At 36.6% G+C, this 19,554-nt stretch overlaps 1 protein-coding gene across 1 annotated transcript; it reads left to right on the top strand.

Moving 5' to 3' along the window:
* The first annotated feature begins 1,073 nt into the window (after positions 1 to 1,073).
* Positions 1,074 to 2,069, top strand: LOC139841161 (receptor-like protein kinase HERK 1). The gene has a single exon (XM_071831393.1). The coding sequence runs from the start codon at positions 1,074 to 1,076 to the stop codon at positions 2,067 to 2,069; it is 996 nt and encodes a 331-aa protein (XP_071687494.1).
* Positions 2,070 to 19,554: the final 17,485 nt, after the last annotated feature.

Here is a 19,554-nt window from a genome sequence, read left to right as displayed (position 1 = left end):
GCTGCAACGAATTCTTCTTTGTTTTTGATATCCTTCACACATCCAACACTACTAAGTACTAAATAATTATCTAAAGTAACTTCTAGATATGGACACATTAACATTTTAACATGTCTATATCAAAATTACTCAACATTTGATAACCTAGAGTTATCAAGTCTTGATATGGCTCACCTAATTGTTTCTAATAACATGAAGCATGGAAGGGTATCAAGCATGAAACATTCTAAAGCTTTAAATATAAAATTCCACTGTATACTTATATATATAGTGCACACACGATCTATTTTTCGTGATTTCCATTCATCTAAGCAATATACCAATACTAAGTGTTAAATTATAACAAGTAAACGGTTCTTGGGTCTCACAGCTATGAAATAAAATATACAATTTGATTCCTTCAACACGATCAATAGCAAATGCCTTAAAACACACGCGCGCGCGCGCGCACACACACACACACACACACACACACACACACACATATATATATATATATATATATATATATATATATATATATATATATATATATATATATATATATATATATATATATATATGAGTGTGTGTGTATATTCTAATTCTCATACAAGATTTATTTCCTAATGGGAGGTGATATTTCCAACATTGCTTTTACTTGTTCCAACATAATTTCATACTTTCTTCCTTAAATACCCCTCAATGAATTATAATAAAAAGTTATAAATAATTTGTGTAAGTCTTTCATTAAGGGCAATTTAGACAATTATGGTGGAACAAGTAAAATAAATGTTAGAAATATCTGCTAATGCAATAGTTAATGTGTCTTGAGCCAATTTGGATTGGGAAATCTCGAATAGTCAACTAGTACTTGGTCGTTAGAGCATCACTATGCCACGAACGTACGCAATTGTATTAATTTAACATTGTATACGTCATTTGCAAATCTATACATTAGCTGGTTGCTTATCATCTATGTTAAATAAGTTGCCAGATTTTGATGAACATAAACGTAAACTTTTCCAGTTTTTAACTCCTTGAAGTTCTTCTGTCTCTTTTCCTCCCTTTACATGTTCCTAAATATCAAAATAATGTCTTCTTCCTTAAAAGAGTTTGAACATCTCCGAATTCCACTCAAAAATATAAAATCAGCCACCAACAACTTTGGTGAATGCAATTGTATCGGCCGTGGTGGCTTTGGGAAGGTTTACCAGGGAAAACTTGTAATATCCAAGAAGCTTACCATGGTTGCAATGAAGCGCTTAGATACTAAACTTGGACAAGGCCCACCTGAGTTTTGGAGAGAAATTATGTTGCTTTCAACTTATAAACATGAAAATCTGGTCTCTCTTTTAGGTTTTTGTGATGAGAAAGGTGAAAGTATCCTTGTGTACGAGTTTCTATCTAACAAAAGCCTTGATTTATATTTAAGTAGCCCTGATCTTTCTTGGAATCAACGTCTTCGTATATGTATTGGTGCCGCACGAGGACTCCAATACCTTCATGCTCCTGTTGAGGGGAGTCAACACAGAGTCTTGCACCGTGATATCAAGAGTGCAAACATACTTTTAGATCACAACTGGAATCCAAAAATTGCAGATTTTGGTTTGTCAAAATTTGGCCTTGCAAATCAGCAAGTCACTTATCAGTTTTCTACGCCTGTAGGTACAATGGGTTATTGTGATCCTTTATACATTCACACAGGCTTATTGACAAAAGAATCAGATGTATATTCGTTCGGTGTTGTTTTGTTTGAAGTTCTTTGCGGAAGACAATGTGTGCAGATAATAAACGGAGGTAGTGGTCCCAACTTTTTGACAGTAGTGGCACGAAAGTGCTATGAAGAGAATACACTAGGTACTATCATTAGTACTAGCCTTAAAGAGAAAATTTCAACGGGGTGTTTGGAAAGGTTCTCAAAAATTGCGTACCAATGTTTACAACTTGAACGCACACAACGACCATCACTGACCAAAATATTGAGAGAACTTCAAATCGCTTTGGAATACCAAGTAAGTTTTATTCTTAGACAGATATTGTCAAACATAAAATTACTTCAGGTCATTACTGATTTATTACTCCAATAACGATCATAATCTTAAACTAATCAGCTTTTATTAGATTACGGTTACTATTATAAGTTAATTACAAGTGGAGAGATACTACATTTTTACGTATAAATTTTTTGTTTTTTTTTTTTTTTTTCAAATGATGTGACATGAAATCAAGAGAGCGAAATAAGATAAAAAAAAATAAATAAATGTAATTAGCTTAGTGCATTGGAACGCAAATTCATTTTGTAACTTCTCATTTTCCTTTCATTTTTTCTTGATTGAATAGTGAATAGTGAATAGTGAATAGTGAATAGTGAATAGTGAGTTCTAACAAAACTTGATAACATGTTGGTTATCAACTCACGGACAACAAACTGATGATCTAAGTGAACATGAATAATTAATGCAAGCACATAACTAACATGAAAAATATAATGTGGTTATATCAAATATTACTATTGGTTTAATCCACGATCAACCTAAAATACATTCTTAATAAATTTCATAGGTCTAAGTTACACGTTACATATGAGTTGTATCTATAGTGAAAATGAGTTAAAATCACAACGAGATTAGGGACGCTAAACGAGCACAACTTCCTACGTCGGCCAATTTCGCGAGGGCGACTATGTTTCTCGCGATCGCGAGCCCAACAGCTCAACCAAGCTGTTTCTTTGTTTGCAGCTTGCGGTCGCAAGTTACACACTTGTGATCGCGAAAATCGACCTATTACGCACATTTGCTTCTTGTTTAGTCGACTTCGCACTCCTAACAATCTCTCACTCGAAGGAGACTTTAAATAAAACCCATCTTCTACATGGTTACCTCCAACAACAACATCTGACCCGTTGATTATGACTCCTTTTGATACCGCCAATGACCCGCATCGCGCCACACTTAACTCACTAACCTACGAGGAAGGAAGTCTTCCGACCTTAAAAATACCGATGAGCAATAATCTGATCAATGCTACTAGCTTGGGACCAAGAATCTCTCTTGGATACATCACATATCTCCTTAGTTTAGGAGATAATGGGCCGGAGCCCGACCCGACTCTAGTGACCCCATTTTCCAAGCAATTCACTTGTACATCACACCATTCACCCGATTTATCTTTCCAACAAAGAATAAACTTGATAGTAGAACAAACACATGAACATTAACGATCAAGACCTTGCACGAGAATGTGATCAAACCCTTAATCGTTCACCTTACCGCTTTTGATTTCACCGTTGGAACACTGACCACATATGTGCACACGAATTCGATGGACCCGATTTTATCACCCCAAGCCAACTCCCACTGACAGATGTGTTCCTAACAATGACTCCTAGGAAAACATCGCGTTCATCTTCCTCGGTGAGTCGCAAAAAAGTTGCCTTTAGAGATGATCCACTTGAAACACTAAAGACTTTAGTGTAACCAGTTCTACCTGAATTCTCACTAATTCTGATTCCTCATGAGCTCCCACTGAAAAAAGATCCCTCAACAATACTTGAAAGCTCTAGCCTACTAGCAATTTCAGCACCTACTCTTCCACTTTGCCATTCCTCGAAAAGAATATAAACCATATACATAGTTCCCATCTTGTACTTGCGAGCAATTACCCGATGGCCTTTAACACCATCTACCGTTAATCCCCAAATAAAACATGACACATATCATCATCCAACTGCCCAACATAGATCAATCTACTCGTGAGCTTGAGGACGAACCTCACGTTCCTCAACATCCAAGCGTAATCCAAGTGTCTAATAACAAGGTCACTAATACCCAAAACATCAAGTGTCTTCCCGTCTGCAACTCGAACTCTACCGGAATATCACCTAAAATTCACCATACCTTCATGTACGGGGAAGCATGATACGAGGAACCCAAATCTAATACTCAAGATCCATCAAGAACTCCCTCTTGGCACATCAACGCATTCTCGATCACCAAAATTGTTGTGCTCTCCCCCCACTTTAAACTCGAGCACTTTGAATTATAGTGACCAACTTGTTGACAATTCCAACACACCATGTGCTTACTCCTTTATGTACTTCTTGATCTAGCTCTCCCCCGACCGATACTCAAAACTGAACCCGAATTCTCACCCGAATCTTTTCTCCTAATTCTTTCACTACGAGTTAAATCCCGGATTAATTCAAAAGTAAGCTTAGTAGTTCCGGATGAACCACTAACCGTTGTCACAGTTCCAGACCAACTATTGAGTAATGAATATAACAAAAATAATGCCTCAAGTTCATCCTCGAATTAAACCCAACTCATTTCAACCAGGTTAACATCAAGTTAAACCCTTTAACGTGATCCACTTCCGAGGAACCCTTCATCATCCTAGCATTCACCATCTGTCATATCAAGAAAATTTATTCAAAGCAGATCACTTTTTATACACATGAGACATCGCCGCAATCAATCCCGCAGTTGTGATTTTACCCACAATGTTGTAAGCAACATTCTTGACCAGAGAAAGTCGAACAACCAATAGAACTTTCCTATCTAACCAACCCCATTCACCTTTCTCCATCTCTTTTGGTTTAACCCCTAATAATGGCTGATAAGGTTCCTTTAATAGAGAACATCTTTAATTTGCATCTTCCAAAAACCAAAGTCGAAACCATCAAACCGATCAATCTTCACATCATTTTTATCTGCTATTATTCCCGTGAACACATAGTCTAAGCACTGATACCACTTGTTAGAAGTGATTAGTGAGCCCAAACAAGACTTGATAACCCGCTGGTTATCAACCCATGGACAACAAACAGATGATCTAGGTGAACAAGAAAAATAAATGGAAGAACGTAAATAACACGAGAAATATAACGTGGTTATATTTAATATTGCTATTGGTTTAATTCACGACCAACTAAAAAAATATTCTTATTAAATTTCGTAGGTCTAAGTTACAGGTTACATATGGATTGTATTTAAAGTGAGAGGAGTTAGAATCACAACGGGATTAGGAATCCTAAACGAGCACAAATTCCTGTGTGGACCAACTTTGCGCTCGCGACTATGTTTCTCGTGGTCGCGAGCCCATCAGCTCAATAAATTTGTTTCTCTGTTTGCATCTTGCGGTTGCGAGTTACCCACTTGCGGTCGCGAAAATCGACCTGCTACGCATATTTACTTATTGTTTAATCGACTTTGCACTCCCAACAATTTCTTTATAAATGCAATTGGTCTTAATGTTGCTTATTTATAAAATAAGTGAAGTGTCCAAGTTCATATTAAATTTGACATAAGGTGTTGCAATGAACTAATGATCACAAGATAGTCTAGTCGTTGGGATCTTGTATTCTCGTAAGAGGTCTTAGGTTCTTTTTTTTTAAAAGTAAAAACAATAAATTGTTATTGATATACAATAAGTATTTACATGATTATATAGAGGCGCATAAACCCATTCTTGTAAACTTACCGCTATTTAACAATTGATACTATATCAAACTAAGGATCCATTCATTTGTATTAGGAATTTGTGAAGACCCCAACAAGACAAGTGATTGATCATCATCACTAACCTACGCACGACAAACGAATAATTAAAGCAAAAAGATAAATAAATAACACGGGATAAAGCGTGGTTATATCTCAACTCTAGGTACTGAAAAATCCTTTTTAGGGGATAAATAAACGACACGGGATAAACCTTTTTAGGTACTGAAAAATCCCAACCACCGCTTTGGAGTGGGATTTCTTTGGATTGGACTGAAAGTGGGTACAGATAGTTACAGCAAGTGTAATGTCTGGTCGACTTGCAGTCAAATACATTAAAGAGCCAACCATGCTTCGATAAAGTGTTATATCAAAGGGTTCCCCATTTTCATCAGCATTTAACAAAGTCCTCATTGGGGTTGACATTGTTCTCAAATCAGTCATTTTAAAAGTTTTAGCATGTCGTTAATATATTTTGTTTGACTGATAAAAATGCCATTTGGTAATTGTTTGACGTATAACCCCAAGAAGAAATTGAGCTGGTCAAGCATGCTCATTTCAAATTTGTTGGCCATAAGGTCACCAAATTCTTTGCATAAGGCTTGGGAAGTGGAACCAAAAATAATATCATCAACGTAAATTTGAACCAAGAGAATGTGACCGTGGTTTTTACGGATGAAGAGCGTTGTATCAATCGTTCCATGAGAGAAGCCATTTTCCAGCAAATACTTTTTCAAGGTCTCGTACCATGCACGCAGGTGCTTGCTTTAGACCGTACAAAGCTTTCTCCAAGTAGTAAACGTGGTTCGGATGAATAGGATCGACAAAGCCTTCTGGTTGATCAATATAAACTTCCTCTTAAAGATGACCATTCAGAAAAGCAGTTTTGACATCCATTTGAAACACCGTAAACTTCATATGAGAAGCATAAGCAAGAAACAGACGAATAGCCTTAATCCTTGCAACTGGAGCAAATGTTTCATCATAGTCAATACCCTCTTGTTATCGATATCCCTTGGCCACAAGACGTGCCTTATATCTAACCACAACCCCATCAGAATCCTTCTTATTCTTGAAAATTCACTTAACCCCTATTGGTCGTTGACCCGCTGGTCTTGGAACTAATCGTCACACTTTCAAATGTTCAAATTGACATATCTCTTCTTGCATTGCTATCACCCAGTTCGGATCAAGTAAAGCTTGAGTAACCGAAATTGGTTCAATCTTACTAAGAAAGGCAGTATATAGACACATATTACGAGTAGCCCTTCTAGTTGAAACTGGAGCAGTTGCATCACCAATGATAAGATCAACTGGATGACTTTTAGTCCATCGGTTGTTATGTGGAAGAGGTCATACATCAGTGGTATCCAGTGAAACATCAACCATTATTGACGTCGAGCCATGATCCTCTTGTTCTGATGTGACAGTGTCTAATGGGTTAGTTTGAATTTCTGGAGAATCAACTGGAATTGTATCAATTGATGTGTCTTGAATCGATTCAAGATTATCATCAGGAGGAGGGAGGAAGGATGAAGAAGCAATAGGTGAATCAGTTGTTGTTGTATCTTCATCATAGAGACTTGGTTGTGTGTCCACAGTAATTGATTGTGATGGTGTTTTCGGTACGACATGAACATCTGAATTCCGTTGAAGAGCGTAAAGACTATCAAACAAGATATCCAGTTCCTCTGTTCTGACCGTAGGAACACCCTTCTTCAAGAAAATTGAGTTTTACGTAGAAGATTTAGTAGCCAGGTTAGGATCGGGTTTTGAACTAAATTGTTCAAAAGCCGTCCCCGATAACTCATCAAATTTAACATTAATGCTTTCCTTGATCGTCTTTGTCCTTTTGTGATAGACACGATAAGCAACCTTGTTTGATGAGTAACCGAGAAATATGGCCCGATCGGTATGAGGATCAAACTTTCCGAGGCTGTCAAAATCGTTAAGCACATAGCATATACAACCAAAAACACGAAAATATTTGACATTCGGGTGTCTACCATATAGTAACTCATACGGAGTCTTATCAAACCGTTTGTTTATGATACAACAATTTTGGGTATAACATTCAGTTGAAATGGCCTCCCCCCATATTTTTGGAGGTAGTTTGGAGTAGGCAAGCATCGTTCGAGCTGCCTCGCACAATGTACTATTACGTCGTTCGACTATTCCATTCTGTTGGGGGGTTCTTCCAACAGAGAACTGATGTTCAATGCCTTGGTCTTTCAAATAACTATCAAGCAGGTCGTTTTTAAATTCCATCCCATTATCAGTTCTGATGCTTTTAACATGTTTGTTAAAAGAGCGTTGAGTCTTTTTAATGAACTCAATGATAATGGCGGGGGTTTCAGACTTGGTTCTCAAGAGAAAAATCCATGTAAATCGAGTATAGTCATCTACAATGACAAGCACATGTTTTCGGCCACCGAGGCTAGAAAATCTCATGGGTCCACATAAGTCCATATGCAATAATTGCAAAGACGATGAAGTACTAGGGTTTTGCTTAAGCGGATGATTAGACCATTTCAGCTTACCCATTGCACATGATGGACACACATGGTGCTTATCATATTGAAAGCTGGGAATACTATCAACCAAGTCTTTAGAGACCAGTCGATTGATACCCTTGTAATTCAGGTGTGACATCCGATGATGCCATAACCACGAATTTTCTTTTGTGGAACAAGTAGCCAAACACATGTTTCCATGTGATGGTGCATCATTGAGGTCAATAGTGTATACTGAAGCACAACATTTACCAACAAGGAGATCATTTCCATCGGTGGATTGCACTGAGCATTGACGACGTTCAAAAAGAACTTTGAGATCTCCATCGTATAATTGACTAACACTAAACAAACTGCACCCCAAACCCTCAACGTACGAGACCCGTTTGATTGTTATGCCAATTTTCACATAATCTCCATATCCCGTTATTGCTGCAATCTCGTCATTTCCAAATATAACCGTTCCTAGGAATTTTTCAATTGACAAGCAAGGATTTATCACCCGTCTTGTGCCGAGAACAACCGGAGTCAATATACCAAACACCGACGTCGAAACCCTGTAAACGTTAAGTTTCCTAGAGTTTAGGTACCCAAAGTTTCTTGGGTACTCTACGGTTAGTACCAGCAATAAATTTTGGATCACAAATAAATGTATCACGTAATACAGCATGCAATTTAGACATTAAAACATCATCTAAAACCATATTACATGAAGCATCATAAGCAATATCAAGGTTTACACGATCATCAGAAGTCTTTACACACAACTTATTCCAAGTAGATGTTTTGTTCACAGAAGAAAATTGAAAAACATGTGATGACTTCCTAGGTCGACTAGCAGATTTCTTGGTTTAGTTTGCTACTTTCTTAGTCGTTGACTTAGGAACCTATACAGACTTGTAATTCAAGTTTGGATTATAACCTGTGACACGAAAAACACCTTTGTTAGTGAGATGTCCAAAGTTTTCAGTTGACATTTGAGTAGATTGATTCTGCAAAATTTTCATTTTGATTTTACGTTCCTTTGCATCATACTCACTCAAATCAGGTTTTGGACTCGTGTGTTGTTTTGAAGACTTCATTGGTTTTGTTAAAAGACTTTCCTTTGTATGTTTTGACATTAACATCAGAGGAAGTTTTTCACTCGAACAAGAACCATATGGATGATGTACCTTCTTAACAATGAATTGTTTTGAAGGTCCAACTTTTGAAACACTTTTCTTAAGATAAGAACGTAAAGGATTTTTAAGAATGGTAATGGGTTTGGAATCAGTAGATTGTTGTTTACCCTTAACCTTCTTATCAATCCCTCCAGCAAACTCAGAAACTTTATTCACACAAGGCATCCTTAGAGGTGAATCATTCACATAAGTAGAAGATAATTGTGATGTGTGTGCTTGTAAAGTAATTTGCTTTTGTATGTTAGCCTGTTTTAGTTGAATTATCTTACGATTTAAGCTTTGAATCTCAAGACATAAATCCTCAGCAGACACTAAAACTTCACTTTCCTTAAAAGCATAAGAACATTCTTTCCTAGGAAGTGGAGGCAATTTATCACACTGTTCAAGCATTTGTTTCAAATGTTTACATCTAAGTTGCAATTCTATGTTTTCTTTTTCAAGTTTATAAACTAGATGATACAAATCTAACTCTTCAGGCTTTTCATCACTAGATTCTACCTTAGGTTCAACTTTCAGTTCTTCCTGAGGTTCTATCTTTATATCTAAATCCTTATGACCTAGTGATACTGACTTAAACAAGACAGTAAGTTCATGTGCTAAGTCTACACAAATTTGAGTATCTGAAACAGGACATGCTGGTAAAGCTTGTAAAATTGGTTTTTCTTCCAAAGCAGGTTGATCAAACACCTCATCTATGGTAATAATGCTAGAACTAGGTTTGTTAAACACTTCATTCTCAAGCATTAAAATGTATTTCTCTAGCATGAGTGTGAGAATATAAACCAATCAACGCTTAGGCACATAATCAGCTTTTTGCATGTTCTCTTCATGTTCAACAAGTTCATTCAAGAAATTCGGATTAGGTTTACCCATTTTAGCATTAATCTTTTCATACATTAAGCTAATTTGATAATATTTCCTAGATGAGCGATTAGCAATAATATCATCATAATCAGCATCAGATGCATGAACAAAGTGATATGGCAAATCGGCTTGAAAGTAATCAGAATGATATAATCTGGGAATCTTTTTAGAAATATCGTCTAACATCTTGGGATCTTCAAAACCCAACCCCCACTTATCACCATAAATAGTTTTTGGTCTATTCATAAAGATTGTTTGTTTTGAAAGTTCCATACTTATGATAGCTCTTGATTGCTCTTGACGATAAAGTTTTTCCTCATATTGAGCAAGTTGAGCTTTCATTTTCAAAGAATCTTTAGTGAATAGTGAAATTTCAGCTTTCTTCTTAATTATGATTTCTTCCAATTGAACGATTTTCTGGTTTAGTTTGGAAAGTGTGGGTTCATTTTGTTCTTTTAAATCAAAAAGTTCCTTTTCTAAGAATTGAACTTTCTCTGCAAGACTTTCGGATTTCAGATGATAATCAGTTCGTTCAACTTTAATCTGATAAATTGACTTTATAAGTGCTTCTAATTCAGTGTGAATGGAGCTGACTTGGACTTTCAATCAATTCATTTCCGATTGTGATTTGGATGATGAAGATTTAGTCTCATTAAGTTTGATTTTATCTTTCAAAACTTTGTTTTCAGATTTTATACCTTTTACCTCTTTTGACATTGAGACTAAATTCTTCATCAAGTCATTTTACATTTTGATAAAATCAGGTGGGATTTCTATTGATTGTACCTCATCATCATCAGATGTTGAGTCAGAATTCTCCCTTGCTTCCTTAGCTTTGATCAGCTTGGTCACCTTACAAACATTTTCATGTTCCACCTCGGAATCGGATTCATTCGTCCAGTTAAACCAAGTATCATCAACCGGTTTCAACTCTCCCCCAATTTCCATAACCTTCGCCATCAACATTTTCTTCTGGTAGTAAGCAGCATCTTTCTTCTTAGGCAACTTCCACTCGCGAGAGAAATGACCAGCTTTGCCACAATTGTAACAGATTGACTCATCATTCTTGGAATCATCAGCAACTTGATGTTTTGATGATTCAGGTTTCTTATAGTATGAGGAAGACGAAGAATTTTTGCGTTGGTTGCTTGATTTTCCTTTGAACTTGTGTTTGTTTAAGGCTTTGGTGAACATGGCTGCCATTTTGACTAGTTCAAGGTGATAATCATCAACATCCGAAAGATTTAACTCTTCAGTATCAGTTGATTCTTCAACAAGCACCATCTTGGATAAGCTTTTAGAAGTGGTGAATGATTTGCTTTTCTTCTTAGCAATAAGTGCAAGTGGATCACCCGGAGAAGACTCTTTTCTTTTCGCTTGAGATTTTGACACAGCAGGTTGATAATGCATAAGTACTCCAACAAGCTCATGAATATTCAGGTTATCAATCTCCTTGGTAGATTGAATGATTGTTCCATAAGGAATTCAATCAACATTGAGCTTTTTGAGAAACTTCATGTTGATCTCAGCATTCACTATTGTAATCTTGAACCTTTTCAACTCATTAAGGACACTATTGAAATGTCAGTAGTTTTCCTTGAAAAGTTCTTCGGGTTCCTGCTTGAAATCTTCATAGTGTTCAAGAGCCTTATTCAGTTTGGTAACATCTGACATGTCATAAATTTCCTATTGCCTTTTGATCTCATCCCATATGTTTTTAGCAATAGTATTGCTGTCAACATTTTCAAACAACTCATACAACATTTTTAGCCTCTATATCACCCTGAGCTCTCTCACGTCTCTCTCCAGAAAGTTCATAGACTGGAATTGGCATACCAGTATCTGGATGATATTCTACAAATGGACCATCTCTCAAAGAAGCCCATATGTATTTTGCCTTCTCACCCTTGTAGTATATGTACTGAGTGATACGATGAAGCCACTGGTTGTATTTGCCATCAAACAACACTGGAGGTCAGGAATCTGACCCAATAATCAATAAATCTTGAGTAGACATACTGACACAATTTGAGGTAGATTCGGTAAAGATTCGGTATATCACACAATCCAAGATTCTGGTTCACAAAAATCTAACAAAAATGTCAGATTCGGTATCAAGTTCGGTACTGTAGCAGACTCGGTATCTGGTTCGGTACTGTAGCAGATTTGGTATATCAGATTCTGTATCAGAAACTGATAATAATAACAAGTATCACACCCTGATTCGGTATAGATTTGGTTAATACAAAATATGAAGCCTTAAGTTACTTAAAACCCAAAGTATCAAGTGAAATAGAGATTATGGTTCGGTATTTGGCTCGGTAGCCAAATTCTGTAAAATTTGAACTCAAAACAAAACAATTCCTTTGAAACAGACTCGGTAACCTTGCTGCACAAGGAAACAAGTTAGTAACAATCAAAATATCAATTAAACCGAGAGTTTACGATACCGAATGTCAACTGTAGCAGTTGACAAACCGAGTCTAAGTGTAAACCTTAGAAAATCAATTGAATCCTTGCTCAAACCACACCAATTAGCTGCGTATATCCAAACCGAATGTGGTAGAATCAAAATCACACCACAATCTGCAACAATTAAGATGAATTCCTGACTTTGAAGCAGACTCGATATGGCAGTTAGAATACCGAATGATGATCAAATCTTCAATACTTGAAGAATTAATGAAATTGAACCGTCAAATATGTGATTAAACACCTCACGAACTTTACTGAATCCACAAACCTTCACTTAAACACACAATCAAGCTTGAATTGATCAATACCGAGAGTTTTAGCCACGAACTCTAAAAATCAGCTTGATTCTCCATAATTATTGTTAAAAAGCTGTAATGATGATCAAAACTCTTTCTAATACACCTAATAAACCCTCGCTGAACTTATCACAAGAATCTGAATGTCAGATTATCACTTAAGATGATACCGAATGTGATTCAATCTAACAGAGTGTAAATTTTCAATCTCTGGATCGATATAGTGATGTAAAATCACTCCTTGGATGCTCTGATACCAAATGATAGGTCAGATCATAGTGAGAATTGAAGATGTGATAAGATTGAGTGAGACTCGATAAGGTAAGAACAGACTCGGTATTAGAGAGAATCGGTAAATTTACATTTCACAGCTTCTTAAACTAGTTTACAATGCAATGGCTATCTAATTAGGACTACTAAGGTTTCTTATATAGCTCTCTTCTAAGGAACCATCATTTAGGCTTGTTTCACATTAACACTATATACATTTCGGGGTCCTAACAGTGGATGATTAAAGCTACGACCACGTTTTCTTGAAAGGTTCTAATTGGTAATGTCCTTGTGTTCATTCTACCAACGACTTTAGTATTTCTTGAAAAGATAAATCGGGTGAATGATATTGTGTACGAGTAGATCTTTAAGGAGATGGGGTTCATTGGGTCGGGTCGGGCTCAAACGACCCGTTGTCTCTTAAACCAAAAAGATAGGTGCCAAAGGTTCTTGGTCCCATGCTAATAACATAAAGATCGATTTATAGCTCAATGGTATTTTTTGGTGTCGAAAGACTTCACTTGCTCGAGGTTTAACGAGTGAAGTGCGGCGTAATTCGAGTGCAAATCCGATGGTATCAAAAGAAGTGTGTAATTAGCGAGTCCGTTTGTTGCTGTAGGATAAAAAACAGGTTAAATTTGGGTGTAGTTTAACGTCTCTTCGAGTGGGAGATTGTTAGGAGTGGGAAGACGAGTTAAACATGAATTGGTTTCTAAGATGGAGTCCTATCACGACCGAATGGGTCCTACCGCGACCGGGATGCCTTGGGAAAACCAAATCAGTAGCTGGAAACATGACCATCATGACTGAGATGGATCTTATCACAACCGAGATACGTCTGCGGCCAGAATTGGATTTGGAATAGGAGTTCTCCTTTGCTTCAAATTTGTTGTTCTTTTTACACTATAAATACCCCCATGTGTCCTATAAGGTATACCTATGAAAATTAATAAAAGAATACTCTTTGGTTGGCCGGGATTAAAGTAATCAAGTTTGATTACGTATAACCTCGTTATATTCTTGTGTTTTTTTTTTTTTTTTTTTTTTTTTTGCGTTTTTGCTAGTTTTCTTCGTGTTCATAACATATATTTGTTTATTGTCAGTGAGTTTGGTAACTTGAGGTTATCATGTCTTGTTAGAGCTTACCTAATAGTTCCTAACGCCATGTTGATCTTTCTTTATTTTACCTGCAATTGTTAGTAAACAAAAGACCTCCCGCTTCGTATAAATACTAGTTTTGACATTGACTTGTGATTCAATGATTTTTGAGGTAATGGATCGAACAAGACCGTACAAACTAGTGGGATCGATCTGTAGCTGTTTTGGACAAGACCATTAATGAGATCACTAGGTGATAGCGGTGAATGATTTACTTGGCCCATTTCTAAACGAATTAGTGTGTTATCATCATGAGATATTATGTTTTCATTTACTTGCGCTGGACCATCAGATTCGTTATCGAAGATGCCCATACCAATTGTAGGAGATATTTCATTCGATTTTAAGTTATCTTGAGCCATTGGGGTTTGGATCGGTCCATTGATTAACGAAACATCTATCATGTGGCAAAGGAGTTTGGATGTTATTTTTGCTCCTTGGGCCAATGGGGCTTGGATAATTCCTTTGGGCAAGAGGAGTTTGGATTTTATTAAATGGCCTATTAGAATGATTGTTTATAGAGTTGTCATCATGCTGGCCCGCTAAAGGTGATGGGTTGTTAGGTTCATTGGTTAGATTTGGTTTAGTATCTGAAACATGAGTATCTGAAGGAGAGTTATGTAGTTTAACGTTAATAAATTCATTACTCTTGCAGCCGTCATTCATGTTGGGAACATTCGAGCAATGATAATAGTCAGAGAGTTGACTTTTGGTTTCATTGCGGTTAGAGGATTGACCAGATGATTGACATTTTGTATATCCATTGGCAATGGTTCCGGCATCTCGAAGGTATTGTTAGATTTCAGGAAATTGATGTTCCTGCTCCAAATATCAGCATTTCACCCTCTTAGTTGTTTGAGGAATTTGCTCAATTCATCTATGATCCTTCATCTGAAAACTTTATCTTCTGAACATGAATCATCCTCATTCACTAGGAGATTCAACCTCCATGTCAATTTCTAAAAATTAATTGACTTTGGACTGTCGATGAGCTTGATGAAATTTCCGACAATGGCAAGAACTAAAGTTTTTATTAGAACTTTACCAAATTCGGAGTATTAGACTTTATTTTCCAATTTGTAATTTTTTATATATCAATTACGTTTCCGCGCCATTTAGCTATGGATTTGAAGGTTTTTCCTACCAACAAAAGACTGAAACTTCGATAATGCTGAGCCAAGTTAATCGACCAGAAGTCTAATTGTAAGAATCTCATGCTCTAAGGTTATGAAGCCATCGACGGATGAAGTGATTCTTGTCTTCAAAAATATTTTTCGTAGTGGTTTCATTACGAATATTGGTCTTCCATTATTTTTTATGGTGAATCCATCAAGGCCTTTGGGCGGCACATAATATTTCAAACTACTCCAAGTATTCAACCATTAGAATTTCCTAAATTATGGCACATTCCAATATATATTTTTGATATCTTCTACGCACACTGCACATTTACGTGTTCACGATGTTCAGGAGGTATATCATCTTTTGGTTTTTCAAATTTGGTTTTTTTATTATGATGTCTGATAGATTTGCAGTTTGATTCTTTACTAGTCCGTGATCTATGTTCCGAGCTTTCTGTGCACGTAGGTGTTAGGGTGCAAACCAAAATTTCACATCGGTCATGGGACAAAACAATTGTATGTATATAAGTCTAAGGGAAAGTCATTCTATCACCAATTGGTTTTAGAATAAGGATGGACTCTTGGGCTTATATTGCATGACATTGTGTTTGGGCTATACGATTCTTACCACTGGTATCAGAGCTAAAGGTATGAAGACCGGGCACGTTGGCGAAGGTTGTGTTTAGATTATCCTTCAAGTGGGAGATAAGTGCGTTTTAGTGTTAAGGCGCGTCGTGGCTCATTAGGGCGCGTCATGGCTCTACACCCCTGGATTGAGGTTCGAAGGTTGCAATGCTGTCAGTTTCGAAATCATGCTTAAGCCTATCCGAGAGCTTGACGAGGAAAAACGTGTTTTCTTGCTCTTTAAGTTGTTTCCTTATTTATATTTGCCTATATAAACACCCTATTGTAACCCTAACATATGTGCACGAAAATAATAAAGAAAAATATCTGGTTTGCGCTCGTGGACTAAACCTTTCTCCGTGTTTTGGACTTATGATATAACCACGTTAAATCCTGTGTCGTTTATTTATCGTTTTGCTTTTAGATTATTCGTTTGTCGTTCGTGGGTTGTTTATGATTGACGATACTACAATCACATGTTCTTGTTTGGGTCCTAAATTCTAACAACTGGTATCAGAGCTAGGCTATAGCCCCGATGTGGTGGACGGCGCAATGGGCGCACCCCGATCGCAAATAGCGATGTGGCGCACCCTCAGTTATGTGCAGCATGAGTGGACCCAGCTCTCGTTCGAGGGGACCCTAGCACGATTAGTTGATCCTGGAAGCCTTGTATCGAAATTTTCCTACCCTCCCACTAGGTTGAGAGTTCCGAGTTGGCGGCGGTAAAGGTTGGATCCGGACTATCGTTGGAGGGGAGGCCCAGATGGACTTGGGTTTGAGGGGAGGTTTGTTAGGGTGCAAACCAAAGTCCCACATCGGTCATGGGAAGTCTAAGGGAAATTAATTCTATCACCAATTGGTTTTAGAATAACGATTGACTATTCGACTTATATTGCAGAACATTGTGTTTGGCTCATACGATCCTTACAGTAGGTTTGAACTTCCATCCTTTACCAAACTAAGGGTTCTTGCGAATGTCTCTGCATAAGAATCTTGGATACCTTCATATCTAATGAATCTGAATCGTTATCCATTCTTTAATGTTTTTTTGGGGACAAAGACCTCCTTGACCACTCTAAATCTTTTGATAATCTACATTAGTCGACAATGTTCCAAGTCTATGAGAAATTAAAGAACACAAAAGAGGTGATGCGATTATTTCCTTAAATCGGTTGTTATTGTTAAGGTTATTGAATCGATCATGTTCTTTGCTGTCGTCTGATGGGTTTCCATATTATATTACTAACTCCCTAGCGCTCTCTCTCTCTCTCTCTCTCTATCTCTCACTCTCTCTCTCTCTCTCTCTCTCTCTCCATTTACGTCACTCTAGTGCATTTGGTAAATTTGTAATGCTCAAACATCAATAGTACAAAATAATTAAATACTAGAAAATAATATATCCGCGTTTGTATATTTGCGTAAAAACATTTGGCATCTCCAAGTAGCCTGAAGTGGGAAACTGTTAAAGAAACCTGCACCCGCTATTTTTAAGGCCTAATTGTTTTTTATCCCGAAATGATGAGTCATAGTTTTCGAACCTAAGAACTTAATAACATTTAATCAGATTTAACCAATACAAAATTTTTAAACTTTTTTATAACGATTAAGAATGTGGAAATAAGTCTAATTGTTGTGAACAAACGCAATCGTTAAATTGTAGTATATATTTGTATTAAATAAAACAATTTTGCTCTATTGTAATATGATTAATGAATACAAAATTATAATATTATAATATTGTACGTTAGGAATACATTTTCTAGAATTCACCACCAAAGCACCAAAGACATCACAATAAGGAATTGGCATAGTGATAATGACTTGTCTTCTCATATGGGAAGTTAGAGGTTAGACTCCACTCTCGAAAATTCCCTTGTTGTTACCAGTTGCGGACGTCTTGAGTTCGGGCCTAACCCAAGGGTTTTAACACACGCAATACCCGTATCGATTCGTGGTGTGGGTTTCTTCCTGATAGGTGGTGGGATTGTAATGATCCGTACCAAAGACTTGATCGGGTGGGTGGGTGTTGACATCGTTCAACCACCCTTCAGTGACTCCTAACTACCGCTAAAAAAATAGCACCAAAGACATCCTCATTAGCAACCAAGGAGTGGTTGAGTGGTTGGATGTTTGGGAATCTCCAAAGGAGACCCAGGTTCAATCCCCACCAACTTCAATTTGGAGCCTTGCCTTTAAAAAAAAAAAAAAAAGGCTATTTATAGGTCTTGAGTTCTCTGCCAAGCTAAGTGTCCAAGTCTTTCGATCACCTCTTCAGTCTTGAGTTCTCTAACAAGTTGATGGGTCATTGATGTGTCTACAGTCTATGTTCATTAGATGTTAGAGGCCTTAAGTCTATGCTTTCCAGACTCAATCTAACTCTTTCGGACTCAACTAAAACACTTTTTTAATAAAATTGTAAAGAATTATATTAGTTTGACTTATCAGATTCATTCATCGGTAGAGTTTGATTAATAAGGATCCCTTTCGCTGTCCAAAAAAGATAAAAAAAAAAAAATAGAAAATAAGTATTCCAACAAAAACCTTATGCATTTATCGTTTGCTTTGAAATTCACTCGGATATAAAGTATATCTGATAAATGCTTTCGAGATTTATAGTATATAGATCATTTATGATATCTGAGTTATGTTGTTTTGATGTTTTATTTTTTACAGTATGAACATGAGAAGAACATGAATCTAAAGTATGGACTTGCATTAGAATCCTACGACTCAGATGAGTATTGGGAGAGAAAGCTACCAACAAATTTGGATGTAATTATTACGATGTTCAAAATTCCTCATGCCATCTGTTCTATCAAAAAGGATCTCTTCTATTTTCTTCACAAGGGACTTCTTTTTGATGTAAACAGGCAGGTGTATATCCAATCTTTCATAACTTAATTTCATCATCAATAATTAGTTCCATGTCTGGAGAAGCTTTAATGTATGTCTATCTTTATTATTGGAAGTATTTCTGGATAAACAACGATGGAAAAAAATGTGTGTTGATAGCAACGATAAAATTTGCTGATCCGTTGGAGAACTCTCATATTTCAGGGCTATCTTCGGAGTACTATCCGTCAAGGTATTTTTTTAATGAGTGCACCTTATTGCATCTTCAACAGTAACACACACACACACATATATATTCTGTTAAAGTTAATATGTTTATTAATTGTTAGAAATAGGAGGTTATGTATATTATTTATGGAAGAGAGGATTGATGATTTAAAAGTTTGATTGATATTGAAAGTTTTTCTTTTATTGCTTATTGAATTGCTTGATTACAAATGAGGGTGAAGCCCTCTATTTATACTACTCAATGGAGTAATCTAGAACTCTTCATCATCTACTAAAATCTAGATTTTTCCTAAGCATTATCTAGATATTTTCTAAGTATTATCTTTAGATATTTTAAAAGATTTTTCTACACACTTTCAGTACTACATATTTCAAGAAGTTTCTACATAATGGACTACAATCTTGATCCAAAATACTTGGATACTTGCAAGCCCAAATCCAAAACCCGTAGCCCAAAATCAAGTTTAGTTTCCAACAGCCCCCCTTAAACTTGA

Source organism: Rutidosis leptorrhynchoides, chromosome 4, assembly GCF_046630445.1.
Source record: "Rutidosis leptorrhynchoides isolate AG116_Rl617_1_P2 chromosome 4, CSIRO_AGI_Rlap_v1, whole genome shotgun sequence".
Classification (NCBI taxonomy): Eukaryota; Viridiplantae; Streptophyta; class Magnoliopsida; order Asterales; family Asteraceae; genus Rutidosis; species Rutidosis leptorrhynchoides.
This window is presented reverse-complemented; position numbering and strand designations above follow the sequence as displayed.

Bases quoted from the DNA above. Each gene is read 5' to 3' on its own strand.
- LOC139841161 (XM_071831393.1), top strand. From the start codon at position 1,074: ATGTCTTCTTCCTTAAAAGAGTTTGAACATCTCCGAATTCCACTCAAA.